This window comes from Suncus etruscus, chromosome 5 (assembly GCF_024139225.1).
Source record: "Suncus etruscus isolate mSunEtr1 chromosome 5, mSunEtr1.pri.cur, whole genome shotgun sequence".
Taxonomy (NCBI): domain Eukaryota; kingdom Metazoa; phylum Chordata; class Mammalia; order Eulipotyphla; family Soricidae; genus Suncus; species Suncus etruscus.
In genome coordinates this window covers 10,101,972-10,129,632 of record NC_064852.1, presented here as the reverse complement: position 1 = coordinate 10,129,632, position 27,661 = coordinate 10,101,972, and the positions used below count along the sequence as shown (strand labels likewise).

The following is a 27,661-nucleotide window of genomic DNA, read 5'->3' as shown; positions in this document are numbered from 1 at the left end:
GCTGTTAGTGTTAGCACAGTGCCTGGTACATATCAGGAACATAGCTCTGTCCTATGGAGGGGTGTGTCAGCCATGACACTGTTGGGGGGTGGGGTCCCTGTGCAGATGTTCTGGCCTCATTCCAGGAAGCACCTGAGGGCAGCACCCCCAAACCCGGTGCCTGGTCTGCCCCTTCCCAGCACACTGATTTTGGATGGTGCACTTGTGACAGTGAGCCAGAGGTGCTCTGCAAGTGGGGACTTTCCTGGGGATGGACATTCGGGTCAGTCAGCAGTTAGTTCTCATGTTGCTCAAGGAGCTGTGAGCGCCTGGGGTCACTTGACTAGACTTGGGAACCCAAGAAGCCCCCATATGAGGACATGAGTGAGGAGAAAGATGAATCCCTGACCCTTCCTCTACTGCAAGGCCAGTTTAGGCCTCAGAGGGCCCCTCTGGCTGGAAGAAAGGCTTTTACTTCCCCCAACCTCGTTACTTAGTGGGGTGTGTGTGATTTGAAGAGCCATCTGTTAGGGAGGGGTGGGCCAAAATCCCAGGAGGAATGTCACCATCTATCTATCTATCTATCTATCTATCTATCTATCTATCTATCTATCTATCTATCTATCTATCTATCTATCTATCTATCTATCTATCTATCTACATTATATATAAATACATGTATAATATATAAATATATAAATTATATATATAAATTTCCCCATCAGTACATTGGCCACAACCCAGCAAAAATTCCCATCCTTACCCACAGTGCTGCAGTAGTGAAGTAGAACGGTGTGATTCTTGCTTTCTTTGAACCCTGAAAGCACCCAGGTACCTGGAGACAGAAGTCTCTGCAAAGTGTTTGCCAGAGCTGGTCAGTCACCTGCACAGTAGCAGCTTATACATAGCACTGAAGTGAGCTGGAAGATGAAGAAATTACTAGAATGCTCTCTGCTCTGATGCCCTCTTAGAGCCCCTGTGAGAGCAGAGAATCAAGCATATCATTCTACAAAGGATACACAAGGACAAATAGGCTGGGCTTGGTGGGTTCTGAGACCTTTCACCTCTGTACCATCTGCCCTGGCCCACTCCAGCTCAGAAAGTTGGCACCCGTTTTACTAACTCTTCACCCCCACTGAGTACCCTTTGGCCCATGTATTGATAAGGAACAAAGACTTGTGACTTTTTCTATATCAAGTGTCTCTCCAGCACCTGGCTGAAATGTGACCATAAGAAGTCGTCAAGTATAGTGGTTTATCCCACCCCAAGCGATGACTCCTTGCTGTCCTGACACAGTCTGGAAGTGGGAGGCAAGCATGGCAGGAGTGCCATGGAGATAAAATGTGCTCGGCACATAGCACTTAAGTGGAAAATGCTTGATAAACTCCTTCTCGGTCCTGGAAGCTGAAGCCTGTTCTGTGATTTGGTGACTGAATGAATGAACCTAATGGATGATCCTGGACCCTGGGAGGAAGGAGCAGAGTCTCCAGCACCAGAAATGATTTAAAAAATGCATGGATTTAAAAAAATGTAATGAGACGTTCTTTGGGAGTTGGGTTGAGCTTTGGGTATCCCACAGTTCCTTCCCAGAAGGGAAAGGGATATCCCAAACCCCCAATCCAGGGAGGATAGAAGAAGCTGGTTTGTTAACAATTCTCTGCAATAATTAATCCATACAGATATGGAGAATAGAGCAGGCAAGGAAACTCACACTACAGGCTGTTTACCCACAAGCCAGTCGCTCCAGCACACAGAACCACAAGCCTAGGTGACAACTCCAGCTAAGCTCTCCTGCCTTCCATTTATTGAAATGCAATTCAAGCTCCTTCCCAAGAGGAGGGGGAAAAACAGATGAAAGGCAATGAGAAAACAAGACCAACAGAAAATAATTAAGATACAAATGAGAAATATTTGATACAAATGGGAACTTTTTTTTTTTTTTTTTTGGACCACACCTGGTGATGCTCAGGGGTTATTCCTGGCTATACGCTTAAAAATCACTCCTGGCTAGGGGGACCATATGGGATGCCTAGGGATTGAACTGCGTCCATATGTATGGCACAAAAATTACGGCACTTAACCCTGGTAGAATTCTGTAGGTGCAGGGGGTGGGGGGAGTGGAAGAGGCAAACATTGGTTCCTGCTGCCAAGTTTATCTTCCCGTCTGCATCGGCTGAGATTTGGTCCTTTTGAAGAAGCTAGGGCAGACTCACACGTTCAAACTGAGACAGTGGTCCTCAAACTATGGCCCGAGGGCCACATATTGTATTTGTATCTGTTTTGTTTCTTCATTGCAAAATAAGATCTATGCAGTGTGCATAAGAATTCGTTCATAAGTTTTGTTTTTACTAGAGTCAGACCCTGCAATGGTCTGAGGGACAGTGAACTGGCCCCCTGTTGAAAAAGTTTGAGGACCCCTGAGAGGACCTGGTGTTAACGAATCTGAGCATCTGCTGTTTATCCACAACTCTCAGAGTAAATGCCTTGCTGATGGCGACCATAGTAAGCCACACTGCTTGGTACCAGGAAAAAAAATCAAGGCACAGTTCTTCTATGTCTATTGAAGTAGGACGCTTGCTTGGCTCCCATCACGGGTTATTTGATTTCTATCCCTGGAGAAGGAAGAGTAACTTCAGAGAGAAACAAAGCTTGGAGGGGCCAGAGAGAGAGAGCACAACTGTAGGGCTTTTGCCTTGAAAGGTCGAGCTAGGATGGATCCAGGTTCGATACACAACATCCCATATGATTCCCCCAGCCTGTCAGGAACAATTTCAGAGTGCAGAACCAGGAGTAACCCCTAAGTATTGCTGGTGTGGACCCCCTCAAAAAAAAAAAAAACCAAACAAACAAGAAATAAAGCCTAGTAACCATGAAAATTCTACAGAACAAAGTGAAATGAGTTTCGGACACATGGAGAAAAAGCATACCTCTGAAAGTGATTGGCCTCAGAATCTTCTAGAGACAATGCTGTTCGACAGCCATGATTGAGGACAAGAAAATGGGGCTTAAGTTGGACCTCTCAGGCCACCGTTGCAGAATTCTACAGTCTGGGGACTTAAACAATAGTAATAATATATGTTTTTTTTTTTTTTTTGAGGAGGCTGAAAATCTAAGATTTTGGTGCTGGCATGCTAGGGTGCTATTGATGGCACTTTCTGGCTTACAAAGCCTCTGTTCCAAGAGGACAGTCAGAAACAGTGAGATTAGGCTTTGGTGTGTCCTTACAAGGGTTCTCATCCTCTCCACTCCCAGAAGCTCCAAACCTAGTGTCTCTGGCACAAAGCATGTTCCTTGGCAGACAGGCTAGCATGCCTGAACATGGGGGACAGTCATTCATAGCCTAATCTTTGTGAATGAGGTTAATGAAAAAAAATCATCCAGGTAGAAAAGAAAAGGCAAGAAGAGAAGTGGGGTAAGGAAGGATGTGAGGAGAACGGGAAAACCTAAGCAGTATTTCAGACCTAAATTGCAGATTGTCAGTTGCAGAATGGAATGCACAGACACGCAATGGGTGAAAGGTAATCTTGGATAGAGGTGCATAGAAGAAACCATCGCACACAGGACAGCTGATTAAATACCAGCAGAACAAATGCTAGACCTTTCAATTACACACAGAAAATGTGCTCTGGGGGCTAAAGAGCTCAGGGGGCTGAGTGTTGCTTTTGTGTGTTAGATGCCTGGGTTTGATCTTCCATCACAGAGTCCCCAAGCACAGAGCCAGAGTTAGCTAGGTATGGCCCCAGTGCATTGGCCACTGCCTTTGAACCTGTTGAACCAGGTTGAACCAGGTTGAACCAATACCTTCCACTTCATCCTGGGGAATTAGTTGTAAAGAATAACCAGACACAGTAACTAAAGTAGGCAGCAAGCCCTCACCAGCCCTGAGTAAAATGCCTGTTTGGTTTTTTCTTTAATTATTACAGCAGGGTCAGTGTTGACTGATTAACATATATGCAAAAAACAGCCAGAGTATTTACGTAGCTCTTGCCATATTATGTTAAAAAATCAGCGAGTACCTTTCATGTTTAACTCTGAGGTTCTGGTAATCTCCTCTTTTGCCTTCTTAGAATGTTTCTCCAGCTCAGCTGCATGTTCAAAGCCTCCCATGTTCTCACTAGGCTAAATGTACTTTACCCAGCAGACTTTGCTGACCTTGGGGCTTTAATTAAGTGGGTTGATTTATCACACCCCGGGAACCAAGTAAATAAATAAAACTCTGCTCTGATAAAGGAATACCTCTGTGTACATACAGATTTAAGAACTGATTCCATGTCAGATAGAGCTGTTACAAAGAAACTTAAAAGAGATCTTATTACCTTTCAGAGGTGATAAACATAATGGAACGGTACAAGCAAGTTACTTAGGAGTGAACCCAAAGGTACACTTGCCTCAGACTAAAAGCCCAAATACAAGAGGGTAAATTTTGTAAGAGCTTTCCATTGAGACAGACGATGACCTGGGTATAAAAAAAGAAAAGCAAAGAACCTAAGAGCACTTTATTTCTCTCATGGTTCCATCTTCAAATATCTGCAGTTATGGGCTAGAACACTGGGCAGAATGAAGGTGGAGAGGTTGGTGGTATACAAGGAGACACAGTTCATTTAAACAGTTTCCAATCATTATCCAAAAAAAATGTAAGAGAACTATGCTGAAATAATAGGATTTATCCTAGTGGTTAGTCTTGGGCAGGGCAAACCAACATAATTATATAAGGTTAATACAGTTTGTTAAATCTCACACCTTTGAAGCCTGCAAACTACAAACTATCTTTTGCAATGTTAGTGAATGACCTACTAAATCAAGTTCAGTACCGAAAGAAGTGAAGTTTTTATATTGAGAACCAGGGAGATAGAGCAAAGGCTGGAACACATGCTTTACATGTGGAAGCCTAGGACTGATTTATGGACTAGAGCACCACTAAGAGTGCTCCCCACACTTCAACAAATCACTTCTGTGTTGGAGGAAACCATGGACATGGCAAAAGCCCAACTGAGAAACACTTATAACATAAAGAATAAGGCATGGATACCCATCATCCTCAGAGTTGTCAGTAATTAAAATACCTGCAAATATGCCTATAGAAGCACTGGTGATAGGTGCAAAAAAATAAAAATAAAAGTCACCCCACCCCCAAAAAGAAGAAGAAGAACAACAACAACAACAACTACTACTTATGGAACACTTGTTTTCTATAACTCAGCTAAATGGAAACCAAAATTGTCTTGTGGTGGGAGATCATCATTCCCCTCCAGGCAGACAGCATTTAAGCAGATGAATGTACTTCATATGAACCAGTTAGATGCTGCAGACTTCCTTCAGTGGTTTCTTCAGCCTTCCTGATTGGCCTGAACATTGGTCCAATCTTTTGCTGGCTAATTGGTGCATTGGCTACCAAGATGGAACCCCTTAATTTGTCCCTCATTACAAGCATCTTTATCTGCAGTGGTGTACAAAAGTAGTGAATAGGTGTGTAAATCTTCCTAGGAGGGTATCTGTGCAAGATTATGTTCTAGGAATAAGAGAAAGACATTGGAATCAACTTTAGTGTCCCCTGTTTAAAAAGACTGGCTCAGTAGAATGCAAATCGAGTAGGCCGAATGCAACCAATACATGCTGTGAACATCTCTGGTCATTGGCCAAGCAAGGTGGCCACCAAGCTGGTCATTGACTGAGCAAGATGGCGACTGGCCAATGTTCACCAGGAGCCCCAGGTTACCCAGAGGCTATAGGTCAGGACTAGCTAGCTCTGGCTATAGGGGCCAGATAGAATGTCAATGAGAAGAACTTGCCTCAGTGAGCTGGGAGAAAGGGGATGGGTTCTCACCCCCCTGGGATTAGGTGACCAGGTGCACGCTTCTACCCCATGGTGTAGCTGCTCTTCTTGGTTTGGGGGTAACAGGTGTTTGAAATTTCTCTTATTTTCAAGCTTTTGTATATTTATCAGTATTTTATAATTTTCCCCCAGTGAACAGTATTACATCAGAAATTTTTAAGAAGAAAGAAGTTAGGCAGTGCCAAAAGAGAGGTAAAGATAAAGTCTGGGGGGACTTTAGAAGAAGAAGTGACCCCATCTGCTGGGGGTTGGGGGTGCTTGGTGGGGGGAATGAAAGGTCCTACAGACCAGGGGACCCCGAGAGTGGCCCACTGCAGAGGGTAGGGCTGACAAAGGGGGTTAATGGATAGGTTGGCTCTGGCGGTCAGAGGGCGTCACCAGGCGTTTCTTGAGCTCCGGACTCTGTAGGGGAGCGAGGCAGAAGATTAGCATGTGCCAGGTACTGTTCTAAGCATCTGATGTTTAAATTTAATCCTCACAGCAAACCCTATGAGGCTGTCCTGCTATTGCCCCCATTTTACAGATAGCAAAGCTGAGGCACAGAGAGGTTAAGAGATCTGCCCAAGGCCACCCAGTTCAAAATGGGAGAGCTGGGACTTGAACCCAGGTGGGCTCCTGATTCTAGTTGGGGGATCCCAGGATGAGGTGGCTTGTGGGGATGGGAGTGGGGCAAGGGAGCCGACTGCTGCTGCTGCTGCTGCTGCTTCAAGATGGGGTCAGGGTACCCATAACTACACTCCCCTCTCCTTACATAGAAACCGGCAATTACACATGTGAATTCTGCGGCAAGCAGTACAAGTACTACACGCCCTACCAGGAGCACGTGGCCTTACATGCTCCCATCAGTGAGTATCTTCTCCTTTTGGGGGGCGAGGGGGTGCAGAGGGTGCCTGGAAGCCAGGGCTCTGCTGCTTGTCCAGGGGGAGGGGGCCATCCAAGGTGAGCTGGGTGTGGACTTGCCTCTAGGGGCCAGTTCTGTCCTGGAAATGCTTGGCTACAGCAGCGAGCACTTCTGACGAAGCTGAGTCCTCCCTGCATGGACTAGAGACCCAGGCCTGTGAGCGTTTGGTGAGGAGACTGGGCTTGCCAGGTTCAAATCCTCCGGTGGCCCTGACCCTTCCACTACAAACTTGTGCTTGGTGAGGAGCCTAAGTTTGAGCCCATCCAGGGTGGGAACCAAGCTAGCAAAGGCCATTCCATCAGACGGCTTTGGGGGTGAAGCAGGAGAGACTCAGAAATCTTGGGTGTTCGTCTGAGTTCACCGTTTGCATGAGACATTGGACATGTCCCATCTCCCCTGACCAGGGTAGAAGCCACTTTCCTGTAGGTCCCTTCTGGCCTCCCAAACTTTCAAGAGCTGATTTCCCATCTCCTGTTTTGATGGAATTTAACCTGGACCACCAAGGATTTGCAGGAGGCAGTGCCGAGTCTGGTCAAGCTTGTTGAGTGTAGAAGGTGGGGAACATTCTAGGAGGAGGTGTGGGGGTGGAAAGTGATATGCAGGGCTGGGAAGAGAGTATATGAGGTTTGTGGGCATTTAGGCCATTTCAGGTAGGCATTCAGGTGAGCAGGGAGAGGGGTTTAGGCCTCGAGGGCGCCAGGCAGCTTTCCTCGTGGGTAAACCTCAGCCAGACTTGCCCCTTAACTCAGTCCTGGCCTCAGGACTCAGTAGCCTTATGCCTCTCCTTCCTCTTCTCAAAACTCAGACTTCTCATCTGTGGGGCTCATAGGGGCTTGGATAGCAGGCATCCCCAGAAGAAGATAGGAATCGGGGTGATCCAGCTGGAAGAAGCCAGGTCTAGAGTGACAGGTCATACAAGACCCCCCCCCAGGGCTATAAAACTAAGTCCTGTGAAGGGTGCCAATGGACCCCAGGTTCCTCTGGTGGTGATGGTGCTGAGACTTCAGAGTTAGGGATGAATGGGTGAAAGAAGATTATGGGTTCCAACACCTTCAGGACAGTCATAGGACAGCTGTGTGGGCACCTAGCTTTCTGTGCTTGCCAGGGAAACAAAACTGCCCGCTCCTCTATTTCTGGAGGGTACTCCCCAGAATGCATTTGCAGTGAGGGAGAAGTTCCAAGGTCAGCTGAAAGTGGAGCTTCTGCCTTAAGATCTCTTCCCCAGTGACTTCCTAGAACAAGTTGAGAAGATGGCGGAGTTCATGGAGAACTTGATTTTAAACTCAACAGATGAGCTCCAAGCTCACACTCTTGAGCACAAAGGTATCCCACAACACATCAGATGACAGCCAAGGGGCACTTATTGCACCTCGATTTCTTCTCTCATACCTAAGATCTCCTCTTTTCCAAAGACCCATCCTCCTCTCTGTCTGCTCCTAGTTTTCCCTTTTTCCTCATTGTCAACACTTTTTTCTTCATCTTTCTGCAGCCATTTCTTAGCTGGGTTTCCTTTATTTCTCATGAAAGAGTCTAGGCTCATCTGCTGCATGTATGAAGCCTGAGCTATTTGGGCTGCTGCCCACAGAGGATTGATTCTCTTAGGCCAACCCAGAAGTAGCCCCTATGTGATGTTTAAAGTCCATGGATGCTACATGGAATCTAGGAGCTAGGTTTGCTAACTGAATTTGGTGATTCCCAGGCCATTTCTTAGGGGCTCTCAAATCTGCAAGTATCCAGTTTGACCTCATAAGTCACAAATGAAGACATATAATGTGCATTCCTTTGGGTTTGGGGCACTCAGTAGGCAGTTGAGACTCATACCTGTGCCTTTGAATTGTTCTCTTTTACCACTGAACGATATTCCATTGTATGACATTTCTGCAGGCCCTTTTGGTATTTGCGAGTTCATTTGAGTCGTTTCCAGTCTTATGAGGTTATGGCTTGTGGAAATAGCCCTTTAGTGGGCATATATGTTTTCATTTTCATAAGTTAAATCCCAGGGGATAGAATTGCTTGTTCTGGAGGGAGAGTACCTTTAGTACCTTTAACTTTTACAGCACTGACAACCCTTTTCCTTAAAATGTGTCCAACATTTTGCTTTTCTAGTCATCTGGTATAGGACCTCCATTTGGTTCCCATTCTTGCCAGCCTTTGGTGGCCTTACCTTATCTTCTTGTGGTGCAAGTTTCTATTTTCCTGATGACTAATGATGCCGGGTGCATTTTCATCTGCTGATTGGTTCTTTTGTAACTTTTCTTAATATTAAATTATAAGTTATTTTTTTCTGATTTTTGGGCCACACCTGGTGATGTTACTCACAGGTTACTCTTGGCTTTACACTTAGAAATCTTTCCTGGCAATGCTTAGGGACTATAGGGTATGCTGGGGATTGAACCTGTGTAGGGCACATGCAAGGCAAGCACCCTACCTACTGTACTTATACATCTTCAGCCCAAGTAGGAATTCTTTAGATAGCCTCAATCCACTTTCCTCATATTTGCATTTGAGTGTGGATAGCATGGATGTAAACATTTTCTCCCAGACTTTGACATGCTTGTTGCTAGTCAGAGTGTAATTTGATGATTAGTTACTTTTCACTTTGGTAATGTCTAATTTATGAATTTTTTCCTGGTTTCTGACTTTGGATCTATCCAAGATTCCATTGCTTACCTACTAATGGTGTGTATATTCTCCTTTATGGACTTTTGAACATTTCTTCATTTTAACTTTACACATAAGTCTATGTTCTCTTCCAAATTAACATTTGTGATCTGGAGATTCATTTCGTTTATTCAGATTATTTGTCTGGTGGTTCCAACATCAGTGGCTGGCTAAAAAGTGTCCATTCTCCCTGGATTGACATCTTTGTTAGAAATCAGTTGGATGTTTAAGTAAATGCAAGTTTCTAATCTCAGTCATTTATTTGTCTACATTTATGCCATAATGGTCTTTTTTCTTTTTATAGTACATCATATGTCAGGTACTCTCACTTTTTTAAACTTTGTGTTTTTATAAAATATTTGTCTAATCTGGAGATTTTGGGGGTTTTTTTTACATAAATGTTAGTTACCTTGCCAGTTTTTTCAAAAGCTAAATTATACCAATCTATAACACCAATTTTTAGAAAATAGATATTCTTATATTAATTAATCTTTAGGTCCATGAAGATAGTAAATATTTAAGCATGTAGATCATTTAACTTCTCTTAGTAACAGTTATACTTTTCATAGTAGACATACTGCACTTACTTTGTGATGTTAAGTATTTTTAACTTTGGTGCAACTATGATTTTTAATTTTCTAGTGTGTTGCCATTACATATGAAAAATTGATTTTTAAAAATTGAATTATGTCTTGCACTTCGCTGAATTCACTTTTGAGTTCTAACAGATGTTTCTCCTTGTATAGTCCTAGGTTTTTTTTTTTTGTATATGCTCATGTACCTATTAATAATAGTTTTACTTCTTTCTTTCTTTCTGATCCATATTTTCGTTGCTTTTTTTTTTTTTTTGCTTGCTATGCTAGTTGAAACCCTACATTGAATAGAAAAAAAAATGAGTGATTCTGCTTTGCTTCCAATTATACGGCTCACTTTTTCATCAAGTATCATTTTTCACTAGATAGAAAACATGTTAGCAAAACAGATTTCATGGATGTCATTTACCAGTTGAGAAGTTACTTTTTATTATTCATTAACTCCAAGATTGGAGGAAAGCCATACCTGACTGTGCTCCTGGTTGACTCCTGTCTCTATGCTCCTTCTCTATATAGACTCTGTGTGTAGACTTTGTCTCTATACTCCTCTCATTCCTCAGGGGCCCATATGCAGTGCCAGGGATATAACTGGAACCTATATATAGAGTGTAAGCCAACTGCTTTTCCTCTAGTACTATCTCTCCTGCTTCCTACTCAAATTTTTTATGGTTGATTGATATTGAATGTTTTTTCTATATATTATTGAAATGATTTATGATTCTTATCATTGATTTAGATAAAAGTAAATTATTTGGATTTATTTTCAATAAATTAGCATGTTTATATTTTACTGCAACAAATTAAGTAAGACTATCAGAAAATTGAACCTTGAAGTGAACTGAAGAGGTTAGGCTCTTTCTTTATTGCCAGAGGACAGAGTTTCTTCTTTGAACCCCTTTTTCCTTTAAAACCTGGTATTGTTTGCAGAGATAATTTGCCATTATGAACATGTTTTCTGATCACATCTATCTAAAATTCCCCAGGAGTTCTTTCTTTTTTATATCATTCCAAAAGCAATTCTCAGAACTGGGGGAGGCGGGAGGAGCTCGGTAGTCCTAAGGTTAGTCATAGAATCTCATATTTAATCAACGGTCTATTAATGATGCTCTTAATGAATAGTTGCTTTTACAACTATTTCAAATCAAGATTTCTAAATTTTTAAGTGTCTATTATCATCTTTTGAAAAATATTTTACATATATTTTTATTTTTATTTATTCACCATAAAATAACAAAATTCTTTATAATTTTTTATTAATTTTGTAATTCTTTGTATTATTGATTGGATTTGGGGCATACAACTCTTCAACATTGATCCTTTCACCATGTCCACTTCCTTCCACCAGTGCCCTTCCGCTCAGCCTGCTTCCTACCAATCAGTCTGCCTCTGTGAGAGGCACTTTTTTTAAAAAAACTAAGGTTCTGCACCATGGTTACTCATAGGGTTTCTTACATAACACTTTATCGCCGTTACCATCTTTCAACACCACCTCTTCCTTCCAGTTGAATATCAAGAAGTCATTTTTATATGTGGACAAGGGCCTTTATGTTTGTTTCTGCAATATTAGGGATCAAGCATAGAGCCTTACATGCAGGGCATGTGCTCTAACACTGAGCCATATATCCTGAGCCCTGAACAAAATTTTTTAATTTAAAAACATTAACTTTTAGTATTAAAAAAAAACAAAGCAGTCATTAGATTACACCAACCATATCCCCACAACATACACACACTTATCCCCCTCTGATAAGCAGTTATTGATATCTACAGGCTAATTTTTGTCTGTTTATTTGCTTTGTTTCAATGTTTTGAACATATGAGAAGTTATAACTCGTGTCTTCATTTTTATTTGCCTTCAAATATTTTAATTTTTGCTTTCCATTCTCCATTGGTCCACTGGTTATTGAGAAGCATATTGTTCAGTCTTCACATGTTTGAAGTTTTTCCAGATTTCTTTCTGTGGCTGATATTTAGTTCTACAGTATGGTGATCATTGAAAATACTTGGCATGATTTCTGTCCCCCAAGTTTATTGATAGTTGCTTTGCTTTTCAACATATGGTCTATTCTTTTTTTTTTTTTTTTTTTTTTTTGGTTTTTGGTTTTTGGGTCACACCTGGCAGCACTCAGGGGTTACTGTTGGCTCTAGGCTCAGAAATCGCTCCTGGTAGGCTTGGAAAACCATATGGGATGCTGGGATTCAAACCACTGTCCTTCTACATGCAAGGCAAACAAGCATTCTACCTCCGTGCCATCCCTCCGGCCCCAATATGGTCTATTCTTAAGAATATTCCTTATGCACTTATGCTGTTGTTCTTAAAAACACCTATTAAGTCCATCTGGTCCAGTTTGACATTGAAGGCAATTATTTCCTTATTTATTCTCTTTCTGATCTTTCCATGGTTATGAGAGGTATAAAAATCTTTCGTATTTTGTTGCCTTAGTGTTACTCTTCTAATACTTGCTTCATATATTTTGATGCTCAACATTTTGTACATGTATATTAGTGTTCTATTCTTGTGTAAAATCTTTATTCAACATTTAATGTCCATCCCCTGCTTATTGTAGCAGGACAGCCCCTGAAGAGGTTGACTGATGGAGGGATGGAGAATGAGGCCCTTTTCTTCCAGCTCGGAGCACGCGTCTGCCACCCTGTCTAGCCCACGGTTCTGAGGTGAAACGGCGGGTAAACAGCTCGCAGACAATCAGGCTCGTGGAAATATTTGCTTTATTCGGATGGACAAAACTGAAGTCCAAAGACTCAGATTCAGTTCCAGCCAGCAAAAAGCCCTCGCCTTCCACAGACCCTTGCTCTTATAGTCCAGAGTCAGGTCCCACCCAATGGTGGGATCAGATACCAACCAATGGTGGAAGCAGAATCAGGTCCTACCCTGGGGTGGGGGCAGAATGCCAGGTCACACCCTAGGGTAGGGCACAATCACCTAATCAGATTAGGGTGAGCAACATAGTAATCCCCCAAAATATTTACATACACAACACTTATTACCTTTCTAGCTGAAATTCTATTTTATATGATATTCATTGTGATTGTACTTGCCTTCTTTTAGGTTTCTATTTACTTGTAAGATTACCTTTCAACCTTTTTTTTTTTTTTTTTTTTTTTTTTGGTTTTTGGGCCACACTCGTTTGACGCTCAGGGGTTACTCCTGGCTATGCGCTCAAAAATTGCCTCTGGCTTGGGGGTACCATATGGGATGCCGGGGCATTGAACCATGGTCCGTCCTACGCTGGCGCTTGCAAGGCAGACATCTTACCTCTAGCGCCACCTTCCCGGCCCCACCTTTCAACCTTTTACAGTGAGTCTATATTTGTTTTTTAAGGTAAGATGAACCTTTTATTTGCAGCAAAATTTGAAGTTTTGATCCATTCTAATGCTAGATCTACACAGTTGAATTAGTGAATTCATGTTACTAGCATTTATAGTAATTATTGCCATATTTTTATACGTAAGCATATATATATATATATAGTTTGTTTATTGGTTGGTTTTGGACCACATCCAGTGGTGCTCAAAGGTTACTTCTGGCTCTCTGCTTAGAAATCGCTCCTGGCAGGCAGCGGGGACCATATGGGATGCCGGGATTCTAACCACCAGTGGTCCTAGGTCTGCAGCTTGCAAGGCAAATTTGCTCCTTTATTTTTCTCTTATTCTCTTGTGTCCTGATGTTTTCATTTAATGTTAGGCTTGCATTTCCTCTCCTATTTTTCACTCCTTTATCTAGTCTGGAAATCCCTGCCTTTCAACTAAAGTACTTAATCCATTTATATTCAATATAATCTTTGATATGATTAGATAGAATTTTACCGTCTTACTTTTATTCCCTCTTTGTCCCATCTTCTCTTTAGTTGCTGAGAATTTATTTTGAACATTTTGATGCACTTAACAGTGCTGCACTTGAATTAAGTCATATCCATGTGTGAGACACCAGCGATATGCACCAGTTTCACTGTGGGTCCTACTTTGCGGTTTGTAACAAACATCCATAATCTATCAGAGAAACTGCTATAAAACATACATCACACGTAAGAACCCTGTAACAGAATGCTTTCACTTACTACCTTTTATTTTGTGTGCTCTTCTAAAAAATTTTTAATTAAATCACCATGTAATCACACAGTTACAAATTTGTTTATGATTGAGTTTCAGTCATATAATATTCCAACTCACCACTATACATTCCCACCACCAATGTCTCCAGTTTTTCTCCTGCCCTCCTCCAGTCTACCTCTATTGTAGACATTCTTCTCTTTCTCTCTCTCTCTCACTCTCTCTCCTTCATCTCTCCTCCTCTCCTCTCTCTCTTACTTTTAAGTACTGTAGTCTGCTCTTTATTACCATATGCATATACTTATATATGCAAAAAACCCAACAAGTATTTTTATTTCTTTAAACTGTCCTTTTTCTTTTCTCATATACATTGGAATTTCATCTATTATCATTTTCCTTTCTTCAATGAAGAGCTTCCTTGAAAGTTTTTTTTAAGGGTCTGCTGATAAGTGAGACTTTTTTTTTTACCAAAGATGTTTTTCTGTTTTGAAAGATATTTTTTCTGGATATGAAGTTTTATGATGAAGAACTTTTCTTTCAGTACTTTAAAAAGGATAATAATTTAACTATAAATCTAATTTAAAGTTTTTCAGCACTTAAAAAAAATAATCTAGGGGTGGGCTGTGACTTGGCAATATGGTGCAATCTGTATCCCCCAAAATTCATTGATATTCTGCCTTACTGTGTTTTGAATAAAGCATCAGAGGTCATTCTGATTGTTATTGTATATTTAGTATGCCTCATCTCCCTGGGTACTTTGTTGTACTTCTCTGAAAGACTGGTTTTTAGTGCGTTATTTATGGTATATAATATTCTTTGCGTTTATTCTGGAATTCTTGAGCATCTTGGATCAGTAGGTGGGTGTATTTTTTCAACAGATTTGGAAAGATTTCAACAATTATTTATTCAGTTATTTTCTTCCACAATCTCTCCTTTCTTTCCTATGTTAAACCTTAATTATATACTTATTAGACAGATGACCAGATCAGTTGAAAATGTTCCAATTTTTATTATTTTCTTATGTACCTCAATTGCAGCAGTCTCTATGGCCCTATCCTCAGCACCCATTATCTAAGAATTTTAATGTGTTTTATTAGAAATAGCCATCTAGTGAATTTTTACTTCAGCTGTCCATATTTTATCTCCACAATTTCCATTTAGTTCTTTTTAACATCATTTTCTTCATTATATTTATACTTTTCTTTAAATCTTTGAGATTGTTTTAAGATCCTTGCCAATTATTTCTATCATTCTTGTCCTTTGCGGTTCTATTGATAGGACATCTCCTCTTTAGTATTAGTCCTACTTTCCTGCTTTAACCTGATGAATTGTTTTGTTTTGTTTTTATTCTGTGCTTTATGTTGTAAAGCTCTGTTCTTGAATATTTGGGTTCATTTGTTTTTCTTCCTTTGAAAAAACATTGAATTTTCTTTTTGACCAGCAATTCAGTTATTTACAGATCAACTTGAGACTTGCAAAGTCTGAAGTTTAGTCTGTGGTAGAAGAGATTTAAAAACCCTTATTCTAGGGTTGGAGAATTCCTGTGACAGCATGATGTTTGGGGGCCTCAAAAGCTCCCATGTTTTCAGCAGGATCCTCTCATTTGTCATATGAGAACTGTATGAATCCTGAATCCTCCCTCAATTCACAGCCCTGTAAGAGTTGATGCCCGTCAGACTTTGCAGAGGCCCCTTCTGCACACATCACTTAGACATCAACCAGAGAGTTTGACCCTCTACACATCCCTGGAGTTTTCGTTTCATATAATTCCTACCTCTCTGTTCAACTGTCCTGCGTAGTCCACCTATGACAGAATCCCTGATGTGTGTCCTCTATCATTTCAGCACAGACCTGGTGCTCAAAGAATTCCAGATGTGTTCCTGCTACTGTCCAGGATCTGAAAATACAGCTTATTCAAACACCAGTTCCTCTTCTGTGTGTCTGTAGTCTCCATTGTTCTAAGACTAAAATCCAGGAAGGGCTTTTTCTGGTATTACATTTTCCTACCCATTCACACCTGCAGGAGCCACCTGTTGAGCCCCCAACTTTCATTTGCCTGGAATGTGTTTGACCTTTCTCAGGCTGGTCTGTTTTCAGGGATTACCCCTGTCTCTCCATCCTTCACTGAATGGTTCCTTTTTTGAATCTTCACATACAAGACTTTAAGAATCCTGTTTTATTTTTCAGATGGTTGAAATTTCAACCTTTTGAAAAGCATACCAGCTGAAGGTTTTTGTTTTCTAGCATCTCTTAGGTGGACTCATCTCATTCGTGTTTCTGACAGAGGTGACCAGCCCATCTGTCTGAAAGTCTTTCTTGTTTGGTATAAGCCCAATTAGGAATTCAAGCTTTATCACAGTCCATGTAAGAAGGTCCACAGATGGCACAAACCACTTAGTGACATGAGTTAAGAGCTCCAGACATATGTCCTGGATCACCACTGCTTTGTGGCTTTGGAATGGTGCCTTGCCCCTCACTGTGCCTCCAGGTCACCCTTTTTCTTATCCCCAGTTCCCTGTGGGAGAACATGGGAGCTAGCTCTGACATCCTCTCTGAGGCATTCCAGCTTTGGTGTGCTCTGTTGATATGGTTCTCCCTTTCATCTTCCAGTCATTCATTCTTTTTTTTTTTTTTGGGGGGGGGGGCCTACACCCGGCGGTGCTCAGGGGTTACTCCTGGCTGTCTGCTCAGAAACAGCTCCTGGCAGGCATGGGGGACCATATGGGACACTGGGATTCGAACCAACCACCTTTGCTCCTGGATCGGCTGCTTGCAAGGCAAACGCCACTGTGCTATCTCTCAGGGCCCGTCATTATGACTCTTAGCTTTGATTTTCCTTTCAGGACAGAAATCTATCCTGTGATTTGTGTCTGGCATTTAAGTTGCTAGCAAAATAGTTAGCCCATTTATTGGCTGGGCTTCAGTTTATCACCCTGCTCCCCAAAGCAGAGGCTTTCCTTATATATTCCTGCCCTTGTGGGACATCTGGACTCATGGAATCAGAAGGGTCCACCATGTGGCATTATTTGTGGTGACCACTTCTTATGAGGGAAAAAGGCAAAGAGGGGTTGAGATTGAGATAAAGGTGTCATCCACGAAAGGTATCAGGGAGATTGTGTTTCAGTGGAGGTGTAGGAGGCCAGCAGGAGTGAGGCTTGTAGCTTGCAAGAGAAATAATTTTGTAGAACATCAGAGAGTGGGAGATAAATAGCTCCCAGTGTTGATGGAAGATTCTATCCACTCACTGAAGTGGTACTTTGAGTATGTGCCCTGAGCTGCCTGCCTTGGGGAAGGAGGAAGCTCTGTCCTACAAAATGCTCAGATTTGGGTAGCAAGTATAATCATTGACCATGAAAAGGGGTGAACCAGAGGGTCTCCTCAAAACTGTCCCTCAGGGTAAACCTCAGAGCCTAAGAGTCCACCACATTGAGCTCCTGGATGAGATAATCTTGCCTTGTGTGCCCAAGTGCCTGGAGTATATGGGATCCTACTGCCAGGGACTCCTTGACCTTATACAAAGGCCTCCAGGCACATTTTACCAGTTGAAGTGAAACAGAGGTGGGGAAAATGAGGGTCAGAATGGATGAGGAGAGGCCCCGAGAGTAGGGTTCCCACATGGCCTGACTCTGACTAGTTGGCCTCACTCCCCGATAGGTGCCCTTAGATTGCTCCATGGCCATAATCCCCACATCACTTAAGACAGTGGAGAAACCAGACTTGATTTCCACATGGGTGGGATAGAAAAGGATGAGATAGACAAGTTGCCCTTTTGGTAGGACTTGGGGGCATGGGGAGCTCCCAGCCTGCACAGGAAGGGCAGGAGAGTGGGGTATGAGGCCCAGGATACCATCTCCCCCTACCAGGTCTCCTGTCCCTCAATTTGAAGACAGGAACCCAGGATGTGTGAGTTGGTTAGTGAGTCGCACCTGTGTTGAGGTTTTGGAGGATCTTATAGATCTACTAGGAGTTTACAGGATCCCAATGTGGGCCAGGGGCTCTCCCAAAAGGGTGGGGAGTGAAGTTTACATAGGGTCTTCCTCTTGCCCCTTAGTTCCTGGGGGACCCCAGCCAGACTTCTTTCATCCTGCTCCCTCTCTGTGCCAGTAATGATGAGATGCATACAGCAGTGCATTTTTTGAATCTTGGCTCCAAAGGTTGTATGGGGTGTCAGGGACCCAACATAGACACAGGCCTAGCAGTTTGATATAAGGAGTACCCTCATCCCCAGGAAGCAGAGGACAGTGTTTGGAGTTGCAGCTAAGCTCTTATTCAAGATGGTCACCTGGTGATGTAGGGGTTCTGTGAATCCCCCTATTCCCATCCTCCTGGTCCTTGTGAAACAGGTTCTGAGCCTTTCATGGCCTGGAATAGCCCACTGCTCCTCTCCTCTTGTTCAGAGTGAGGTCACTCCAAGTGGTTGATGGAGACACAGGGCCACCTTATCAAGACCACTTGAGGTTGGGGGATCCCTTGATGTCACCCCCAGGGTTTCAGTGACTCCAGCTGAGCCTACTCTACAGAAGGATCAGGAGATGGGAAACAAAGGCAGCTTCTTCCCAAAAAAGCCACCAGGTAGTGAAAGCCCTGGGCACAAAGAAGTGAAGTTTCCAGTCAGCACCTAGGGACACCAAAGCATTTCAGCCCTGGGATGACAAGGTGATGGCACTTTTTAACCATGTCCCACACCAACCCACCTGGCATGTCTCTGCCTTTCTGCTTTTGTCATTATTCTGAGCTTTAAAGAGAAAGGCACTTGGATGTGAATTTTCTTTGGCTTGGAAAGACAGTGCATGTAGTTGACCCAGCTTCTCCCCCATCCCCTCAGCATCCAATATGGTTCCCTGGGCCCTATCAGGAGTGAGTGCAGAGATGGGACTAAGCACTGCCACATATAACGTATAACGCTACACAGTCTCTCCCCCCAAAAAGTAAATGTTCTAGAACATTCTTAGGCCTGGTTTGACAAAGTCAGTGTCCTCTGCGTGGGTCACATGATTATTTTTGTAGATGCTCAGAGCCTTGGCCAGTCCAAGAATATTGGAATATGGGCTGATCACTTTTCTCCTTCAGAGGCCCCCCTAGTAAATGCAAGTTGGGAAGGTTCCTGCCTCCTGGGCTGGGAACCATCCCTGGCATGGGGGGATGGGGGTGGTGTGCTAGGGTTACTCCCGGAGCTGGTGGTGGCAGTGGCCCTGGGGCACTGAGCTCGTGACCCTCCCAGGTACCGCCCCCGGGTGGGAGCCAGCGGAGGATGCAGACACGGGCTCTGAGTGCTCACATCCAGAGGTCTCCCCGTCTCCACGCTTCGTGGCTGCCAAGACCCAGACGAACCAGTCGGGGAAAAAAGCTCCTCCGGCCTCCGTGGTGCGATGCGCCACCCTCTTACACCGAACCCCTCCAGCCACCCAAACCCAGACGTTCCGCACTCCAAATTCAGGATCTCCAGCAAGCAAGGCGACCGCAGGTACCAATGGCCTACATCACCCCACACTCCCCTCTCCTCCTGCCTTGGCTCTGCCCACTGTCATTGTGCCCTTGCATGAACAAGAGTGGAGTTCTGAGTCCTCTGGGCCACCAAGTCCTGGAAAGGCATCTGGCTGGCTGTGACTGCAGTGAGCCCCAGAACCTTCCGAGCCTATCAGTGGTTGACTTTTCTTACCTTATTTCGATGAGATCTTTTTGTAGACTTTTCTCTTTTATTAGAAAAGCAAGAAAATATTTTTTCTTCCCAAGTTCTGACCCAAAGAATTAAAAAGAAATTTTTTTCAGATGAATTGCAAACATTTGAAGATGGTGGCATTTCATACCTTCTGCTGACCTTGAAGAGTCAGGACTGGTCCTCCTGACCCATTTTCCTGCAGGGCACCAATCAGCTTGGGGCTGAACCACAGTTGCCTTCTTGAACAGAGCATGTGCTATTTCATTTTTCAGTCCTTACCACTCCTCACTGCCTCCCCGACACCCGACCATAAGGCAGGTGTCATTTCTCATTGTGATTACACGGTTATCTGTCTTCCGTCCCATTCATTCATATCCATTACCTACCCTGGACCTTCTTAGCATGCGTTTGCACCCCTCATTTTTCAGAAAACCCAGTCTGAGGACACATGCTTTCCCTGCAGCTGAATGGGGGGACTGATGAGCCTCCACTAGCCATGGCCCAGTAGAAAGCGTTGCATGTTGCTGCAGGGTTTTATGGGTCTCTCCAGAAAGGGAGTCTGGAGGCAGAAGGTCAAACAGAAGATGAAAGTTTTCACATTTCCTTCAGAGAGACAGACATATGATGTGGGCCTCATTCCTGTGCTCAGCCCTAGAAGAGACAAGCTGGGGCTGCCTGCTAGAATCTGTAGAATGTAGGATGGAGTGAGATGGTCCTTTCAGTACTGTAGACCTTGCACTTGCCCTCCAGAAGATCAGCCTCTGTGGCACCCTCTCCTATTGTAGCTGTTTCTCCGATGTTCATGGAATCAAACCATGAACTTGCCCTGCCCAAATAGCAGGTTGGACCAAGGGCCTGAACTAGAAAGAAGCTGTGTGTTGGCTTTTTTTTTTTTTTTTTTTTGTGTGTGTGTGTGTGTGTGTTGGCCTTTGCTCTTGGGTTTAAGAGGCCAGTCTTGGCAATAGTGTGGTTCCTGCCATTTCCAAAGGTTGTGTTGCCTGTGCTTAGATCTCTCCAAGGACAGTGAGTGGCTTCTGGGACCTGAAGGGAATCGTCTTAATGGGTTGTGTTGAGAAAGGCCCAGAAACAAGCAGGACATCTCAGATTCTTTGATGAAAGGTATTAGCTGCATAGAAGCCAGGAATCATGCATGACTCTTGCTTATGTAGGATTGAAAGTGAGGTTGCATCTCAGTCTCTTAGGAGGACGACACTGCTGGGTTATGTAGAAAGAGGCAGGGACCAGCTGCATCTCACCCCAACAACCTCTGGGCTGTGCTTTACCTTCTTTTTATAAACTGAGATGTTGATATTTACCGTGAGATTACAGTTGGAGACCTGTGATTGGGAACCCGCATGCACCTTACTTTTTATTCCCTTCTTCCTGTGCATCTTCATGTCTATGGGAAGGGACTTCCTTGGCTGTGCATCTTCAAGCTTCAAACAGGAGCCTTGGACTGTGATAGACATGCAAAACTTGTGCTCTCAGGGCCCGGAGAGATAGCACAGCGGCGTTTGCCTTGCAAGCAGCCGATCCAGGACCAAAGGTGGTTGGTTCGAATCCCGGTGTCCCATAGGGTCCCCCGTGCCTGCCAGGAGCTATTTCTGAGCAGATAGCCAGGAGCAACTCCTGAGCACCGGCGGGTATGGCCCAAAAACCAAAAACCAAAACCCCCCCCCCCCAAAAAACCCCCCCCCCAAAAAAAACTTGTGCTCTCAGCTTCTCCAGAACTGTTTATGAATAGGGGGACACTCAGTGGGGGTCATTGCTACTGTTCGGTGGGTCTGCAGAAGGAGGAGATAGATGGGGACTTAGAGCCCCACCCAGACCTTTTCCAAAAGGAAATGTCTGCCCCCAACACAGTACCACCTTCGACAGTTTTGTGCCAACCTGACTCCCCAAGTCTCGTGATTTTTCACCTGTAGAATGGCGCTAGAACTTTGGTCCTCAGAGACTGTAGGTAGTCTCGGGGGGTGGGGAGGGCTGTGACTGGGCATGGCTGGAGCAGTGGCATGTGGAGCTTAGAGCCATCTTTTGCTCTATGCCAGGCAAGAAGCTTTGGCTTATTCTTCTTGAGACCCCTTTTCACCTGAGAGATGCAGCCCAGGTGAGCATGGCCAGAGATACTCCGGCTTGGTGATGCGGTAGATTATTCTGAATTCATTTTTGGTCATTGCAGAGTCAGAAACTTTCCTGTTGCCCAAAATGGTTGAGACCCCCTGTTAGGCTGAGCAGCTGGGCCTACACACAGAGCTGAGGGGATTCCTTGATGCTTTTTATTGGCTTATGCTATCTGGATGAACCCCCAAACTTCACTCATGTAGTCTGGGGGAGTCACATCCTGGCCCCTCTGCATGCCTTGACAGGAGCCACTGTGCTTCCCCAAAGAAGCTGCAGGCACATCTCACAGGCTTTCCTTGTGGAAAGGTTAGGGTACAACCTCTCCCCTGCCTCTGGCTTCCTTTCCTTTCACCCCACAGAATTCTGGGCAAAGTTTAAGCTCCTGCCCCTCTGGTGTCAGAATCGATAGTGGCCTTTCTCAAAGTCAGTCCTTGGGTCAGCCCCTCATTTTTTTTGGGGGGGGGGGGCGATAACTGGCAATGTTCAGGGATTACTCTGCACTCAAGAATCAGGCTCAGGGACCCTCTGGGATGCTGGGGATCAAACCCAGATCAGCTGCATGTAAGGCAAATACCCTTCCCATTGTCCTATCACACTGACCCCAGGATCACCCTCTTTTAAGGACCATGAAGGAACTTGATATTTTGAGAAGTAGCTTTGCTGGCTACATCTGTTCAAGAAGGTTGTGATGTCTGTCTGGGGCCCCTGCTCAGAGCCTCAGAAATCTTCCTGTGAATGGTCAGCCTGAAAGAAGGGTGGGGGGTACTCACCCCAGAATGAATCCTGAGGCACCCAGCAAGTACCAACAGTGCCCAGGGCCTCCCATTGTCTCTCAACTAGGAGCTGCCTTCTGCAGTCCTCTGAGGATGGGGACTTAGGCATCCTGCTATCCTCTGGGGTAACAGGCAGCATCTGCCAGAAAATTGCCATAGGGGTGCCCTGGTGACTGTGAGCAGACCTTCCCCTCAGCTGGGTCCTGTAGGTGTTTGTGCCTTCCTTGCCCTTCACTGGGCTGAAACCAACTGTCTGTCTCTGTGGGTTGGTACCTGGTTGGAGTTGGGAGCCATTGACTTGAGTGAGTGTCACAAATGGGGAGACGGAGGCCCAGCACATCTCACTGGGGTCTGTTCATCTACAGGCTAGCCAGGTCTCACACACGTGCAAACACACCCCGCTCTGGCTCCAGGACTCCTCAGGAGGTTCTTCTAGGGCCCTGATAAGCTAGTAGGTCACCCCTAGGCGTATGTGAACTCCGGCATCTCTCACTGAACTGGTCCCTTCAGGCCAGCTGGAGTAGGGCAGGACCCAGGGCCACCTTGCGCCTCCTCTGGCTTGCTTGGCCTCAGATGCTGTGCTGACCCACCACCCTCCTTCTCTCCTGCCTGCCCCCCCCCATCACCCACCCAGCAGAAAGCGCCTTCAGTCGGAGAGTCGAAGGCAAAGCACAAAACCACTTTGAAGAGACCAACAGCTCCCAGAACTCCAGCGGTGAGTGAATCTCCAAATGGCTCACGGGCTGGGTCTTCACAGAGCACTGGCTGTTCCTGGGAGAAGGGAAGACAAAGAAGGGGGGAGGGTGGGCAAGATGGGAGGGCAAGAAGGTCTCTGGGCTTTGAGGAGCTTCTCAGGGACTGAACTTTCAGACTTTGTGTCCCTTCCCTGTGGAAAGAAGACTACGGCTCTTTCTACTCAGCAGGCCTCTGAGGGCTGGGCTTGAGGCCACCCAGCTGTCTAGGTTTGTGGGGTGAACATCAGATTCTTTCCAGGAAAGGTAAAGAGGGTGCCAGTGGTGAAAACTAACTTTTGAGCCAGAAGCCCCATCTTTGGACGCCCCTTTGGCCCTAGAACCTTCCCAAGCTATTGAGCTGAGGTAGCTGGTGGTATTTGGTGCCCCCTGGTGATTGCTACAGGCAAGACTCTGCAAGGTCTGGAGACCCCCGCCCCGCACAGAGCCTGCCTTCCCTACTGGGATAGGACAGAATTCTGAGTACAGTTCCATTGCGGCAAGGCGACCCTGCACAGTTGGAATTAGTTTTTCAAGTTAATCCCCTACCTGACACAAGCACGCGCGCACGCACACACACACACACACACACACACACACACACTTCTGAGAACCCTACAATCCAGCCTCAGTCTCTGGCAGAAACATTCTCCCTGGTACCACCCCACTCCACCTGGTTGGTGGAGGACTAACCTCAGAGCAGGACCCTAAGGTGGGGTGAGAGGTTAGTGGTGTTTTGCAGTGTCCTGAGTAAACCTCTACTGAGTGAGGAGTGCCAAGAGAACCCTAGAATTAGATAATACCCTTTAAATCAGTGGTCTTTAGCTTTCTTACTCCTGCACACTGGTTAAAAAAAATCAAGGAAGGATGTTGGATGTTGGTCTCCCTGAATCTTTATTATCCTCATCTTCTTTCTCTCTCCCTTCTGTTTGAGATCACCCACGTCCAGCAGGGAGTCACTTTCTTATAGATGAAGGTTGAACTCCCCAGAGAGAGATAGCCATTTTCCGTCTAGGGCAGTGTAAGCCCCAATCTCTCTACCACCATCATTGTGGTCCACCATCATTGTGGACCTTGAGGCTGTGGAGTTAGGTCTGAGTGGAGTGGGGAGTGGGGCTCCCCTCAACCTCTTCTGCGGCCACTGAAGCAACAGTCCACACAGAGCATCAGTGGGACCACGGATTGAGTGATAACTGTGTGCTTAGCACTATCCTCCCCCATGTGTCTCCCCTCTCCTATTCCTCTATTGTTCCAGATGTCCATGTTGACCCCATTTTTCCATTGAGACAATAGTCAGGCCCTAAGTTCTGAGACAGGTAGACTGAGGATTGCCCAGCTCTCTGTCCAGATGAATTTACCACCAAGTTTCTCAGAGCTGAGTGGCCAAGTGGCCAAGGAAGGCGGCCCTGTCTAGTACCCCATGCCTCTGCAGACCCCTACATTCTAAACCTCTGAAACACCCCCCCCTGGGAGCCCCATATGACTCCCCACTAAATACAGGACCGAAATCAGGAGGGTCTCCTTGGGTTCCAGCACAGGATGGGACTTAGCCTACTGTTTCTCTTTTGCAGAAATGGCCAGCCCCCTGCTTCCCCATCCTTTCCCTGTCCTGAAGAGTAAGTGATGGTCCTGGGGTGGGGGCTGGAGAGGGTGAGGCAGGCCAGGGAGCAGAGTGTGAGCCTAGTTCCTCCTGGAAACCCTAAGGACACAGTGGGCCCAGCCCCAGTGCAAGGAAGAGTTTGGACAACGGGACAGAGCCTCCTCAGCAGGAATAGCCAACGTTGGTTCCCCACTCCTGCTCACTAGGGCAGCCTTAGGACACCTCTTTAAAGCCCTGTCATTGCCATCTTCCTCTCTCTTTTCAGCCCTTCTTTCTGGGCCTGTCTTTTTCTGCCCCTCACAGGGTTCCAGTTGGCATGAGGACTTAAGATCTGCAGGAATGAGTGCCCACCCCTCTGTGTCCCACCACTTCCCCAAGCCCAGGTCCCCATCTCACTGCTTCTCTCATTCTTCTCTGTCTTCCTTCCCTTCCTCCCCTGCCCTGTTGCCTTGTTGGCTCCATTTTGCACTCTGTGACCTATAGTATATGCATTCCCGTATCAACTCAGACACGAGCAGCTGGCTGGCCTCAGGTGCTTTCCCTTCCAAGAAGAGAGAAAAAAAAAAAAAAGCACCAAAAACTGGACCCTCTCCAGCTTGAGATCTTTGTGTGCTGAACCCACACACCTAGCTGGCACCCTCTGAGCACTCAATCAAGAGCCCAAAGGGAATGGTGTTCTTGCATTCCTTTCTTGCAGCTCTATGCCAGTCAGTGACAGGGGTGCAGACAGACTGAACCCTGAGCCCTGACCCCCAATGCATGTTTGGATCCCCAGCTCACCCCGGCCCTAACTCCGTTGCTCCTCTCTTTCAGAGCCCTACACGTGTGGTGCATGTGGGATCCAGTTCCAGTTCTACAACAATCTGCTGGAGCACATGCAGTCCCATGCAGGTGAGGACCCTGCTGGCCAGAAACCTGTGCGCTCTTCCCCTGTAGACCCCACAAAGACAGGCATGATCAGAAACAACCTAGTGCCACTCTTTTTTTATCTTTATGTTTTGGTAGGGTGGGGAGGAGACTACACCCAGCTTTGCTGCATACCCCATAGGACATAGTGTTCGGTCATTACTTCTAAAGATGCTCGGGGGTAGCTTCCCAGGATGGGTGCCCAGGGACCCATGTGGTGCTGGGGATGGAACCCAGGACTTCAATATGTACCCCAGCCCTTTGACACGTCTCCCGGCCCCAAAGCCACTCTTTTGCTAGGATCACTGCAACTTAATGGGAATGTGGGTGGTGGTGGGGTAATTGTGTTTTGTGGGGAGTAAGAGAATCAGGTCAGCAGGTTTGATAGGGACTGATTCAGGGAGGTGGATGAAATTGAAAGGCTTCCAGAAGATTCCTGGCTGAGCAAAGGCCACCAAAGAGTCAGAGGGGAAGGAGATCCAGAGGTGGAGATTGCATGGGATTGAACATGTTGGTGAGTAGCTGCTGCTTGTCTGGTCTCAGCCTGTGACCGTCACTACAAAGGCCTGAATGCCAAGCCCTGTCCTCAAACCTGAGCATGTCCCAGAGTGGCCAGGAGGGTGCAGCATCCCGTTTTCTCTGCCTGTGAACCTTACATGCCTTCAGCCTGCCTAGGCTCTGGGTCCAGGGACCAGCCATGTAGACCACTAAGCAGTCTCAGGTGTGATACACCTTTCCTCCTTCAATTCTTGGATCACACACCAACTTCAAACTTTCATTCTAGGCCCCAGCTTGCAAATCAATTCCACTATATTATCCTTTCAACCTAATAGCCACCAACTCTGTATAGTAAGCCCTGCTGTCTAGTGGGATCCTGAAGACATCATTTTACATAGCAGAAAATATTACGTTAGAAGCATTCTGTGGCTTAATAGTCACTTCTTAATCACATCACAGCCCAGTGTAGAAATCTGAGTGAAAGGCCTTTAAAGGGCCATTCAGAGGTCCATATTTCTTCCTGTAAGACTCAGTCCTCTCCTTTGGCTGCTCATTCCCACATGGAGATGAGAAAATGAGGTGCTCATCCTTTTCTGCTCCAGATGCTGGGGAGAAGCCCACTCCCTACAAGGGGAAGAGGATTGGAGTGTGGAAAGTGACAAGGAGACATGGGCAGTTGTGAGGACAGGGGTTGATGCCTGTGGTAGCTGTTATGTAACTCACTGTTTCTGCAAGTGGTATTGGTGGTTGTCTCTATTGTCACTTCTGGTCTGACGTTGTCTCTTATGCCACTTCCAGTCTTTGTGGTGGTCTCTGATGTCACTTCTGATCCGGTGGTATTTCTAACACCACTTCCAGTCTAGGCATGATCTCTGACATCACTTCCTGTCCTTTTATAACAATCTGACATGGTATCTGGCATCAGTTCCCACCCTTGAGGTGGTTTCTGATATCACTTCTAGTATGGTGGTAACTCTGCCATTGTTTCTGGTCAGGTGGTATCTTTGGCATCCCTTCCGGTCTGATGGTCAGCTGTGACATCACTTCCTGCCCAGTGTGGTGGTCTCTGGCATCCTTCCGGCCTGGCCCAACTGTCCCAAAGCCATGCCAAAAATAGTTTCTCTGAGGGAGATGGAGGCCAGGCTCTGTTACTGATATGTGGCCACTGCACTGGCTCCTTGCTTCCTTGCTTTATCTTTTGCTTATTGAGGTCTGCTGCAGACTGGGCATTAATTAACTTGGTCTTTGGAGAAGGCCTGTAATTGCTGTCTTGCTTGGAGCCTTGCTCCAGGACTCCTCCCAGCATGCTAGGGACTGAATGGGGAACTGTGTGCTACT

The 27,661-nt window shown here is 45.4% G+C and overlaps 1 protein-coding gene across 1 annotated transcript in view; it reads left to right on the top strand.

The window, feature by feature from the left end:
• Positions 1-27,661, top strand: part of ZNF618 (zinc finger protein 618) — a 182,620-nt gene that overhangs the window by 139,744 nt on the left and 15,215 nt on the right. The window contains exons 9-13 of the mRNA XM_049774133.1: positions 5,945-6,004; positions 6,568-6,657; positions 19,257-19,499; positions 23,223-23,303; positions 25,733-25,810. Coding sequence (XP_049630090.1) covers positions 5,945-6,004; positions 6,568-6,657; positions 19,257-19,499; positions 23,223-23,303; positions 25,733-25,810 — 552 coding nt within the window. The remainder of the gene's footprint in view (positions 1-5,944; positions 6,005-6,567; positions 6,658-19,256; positions 19,500-23,222; positions 23,304-25,732; positions 25,811-27,661) is intronic.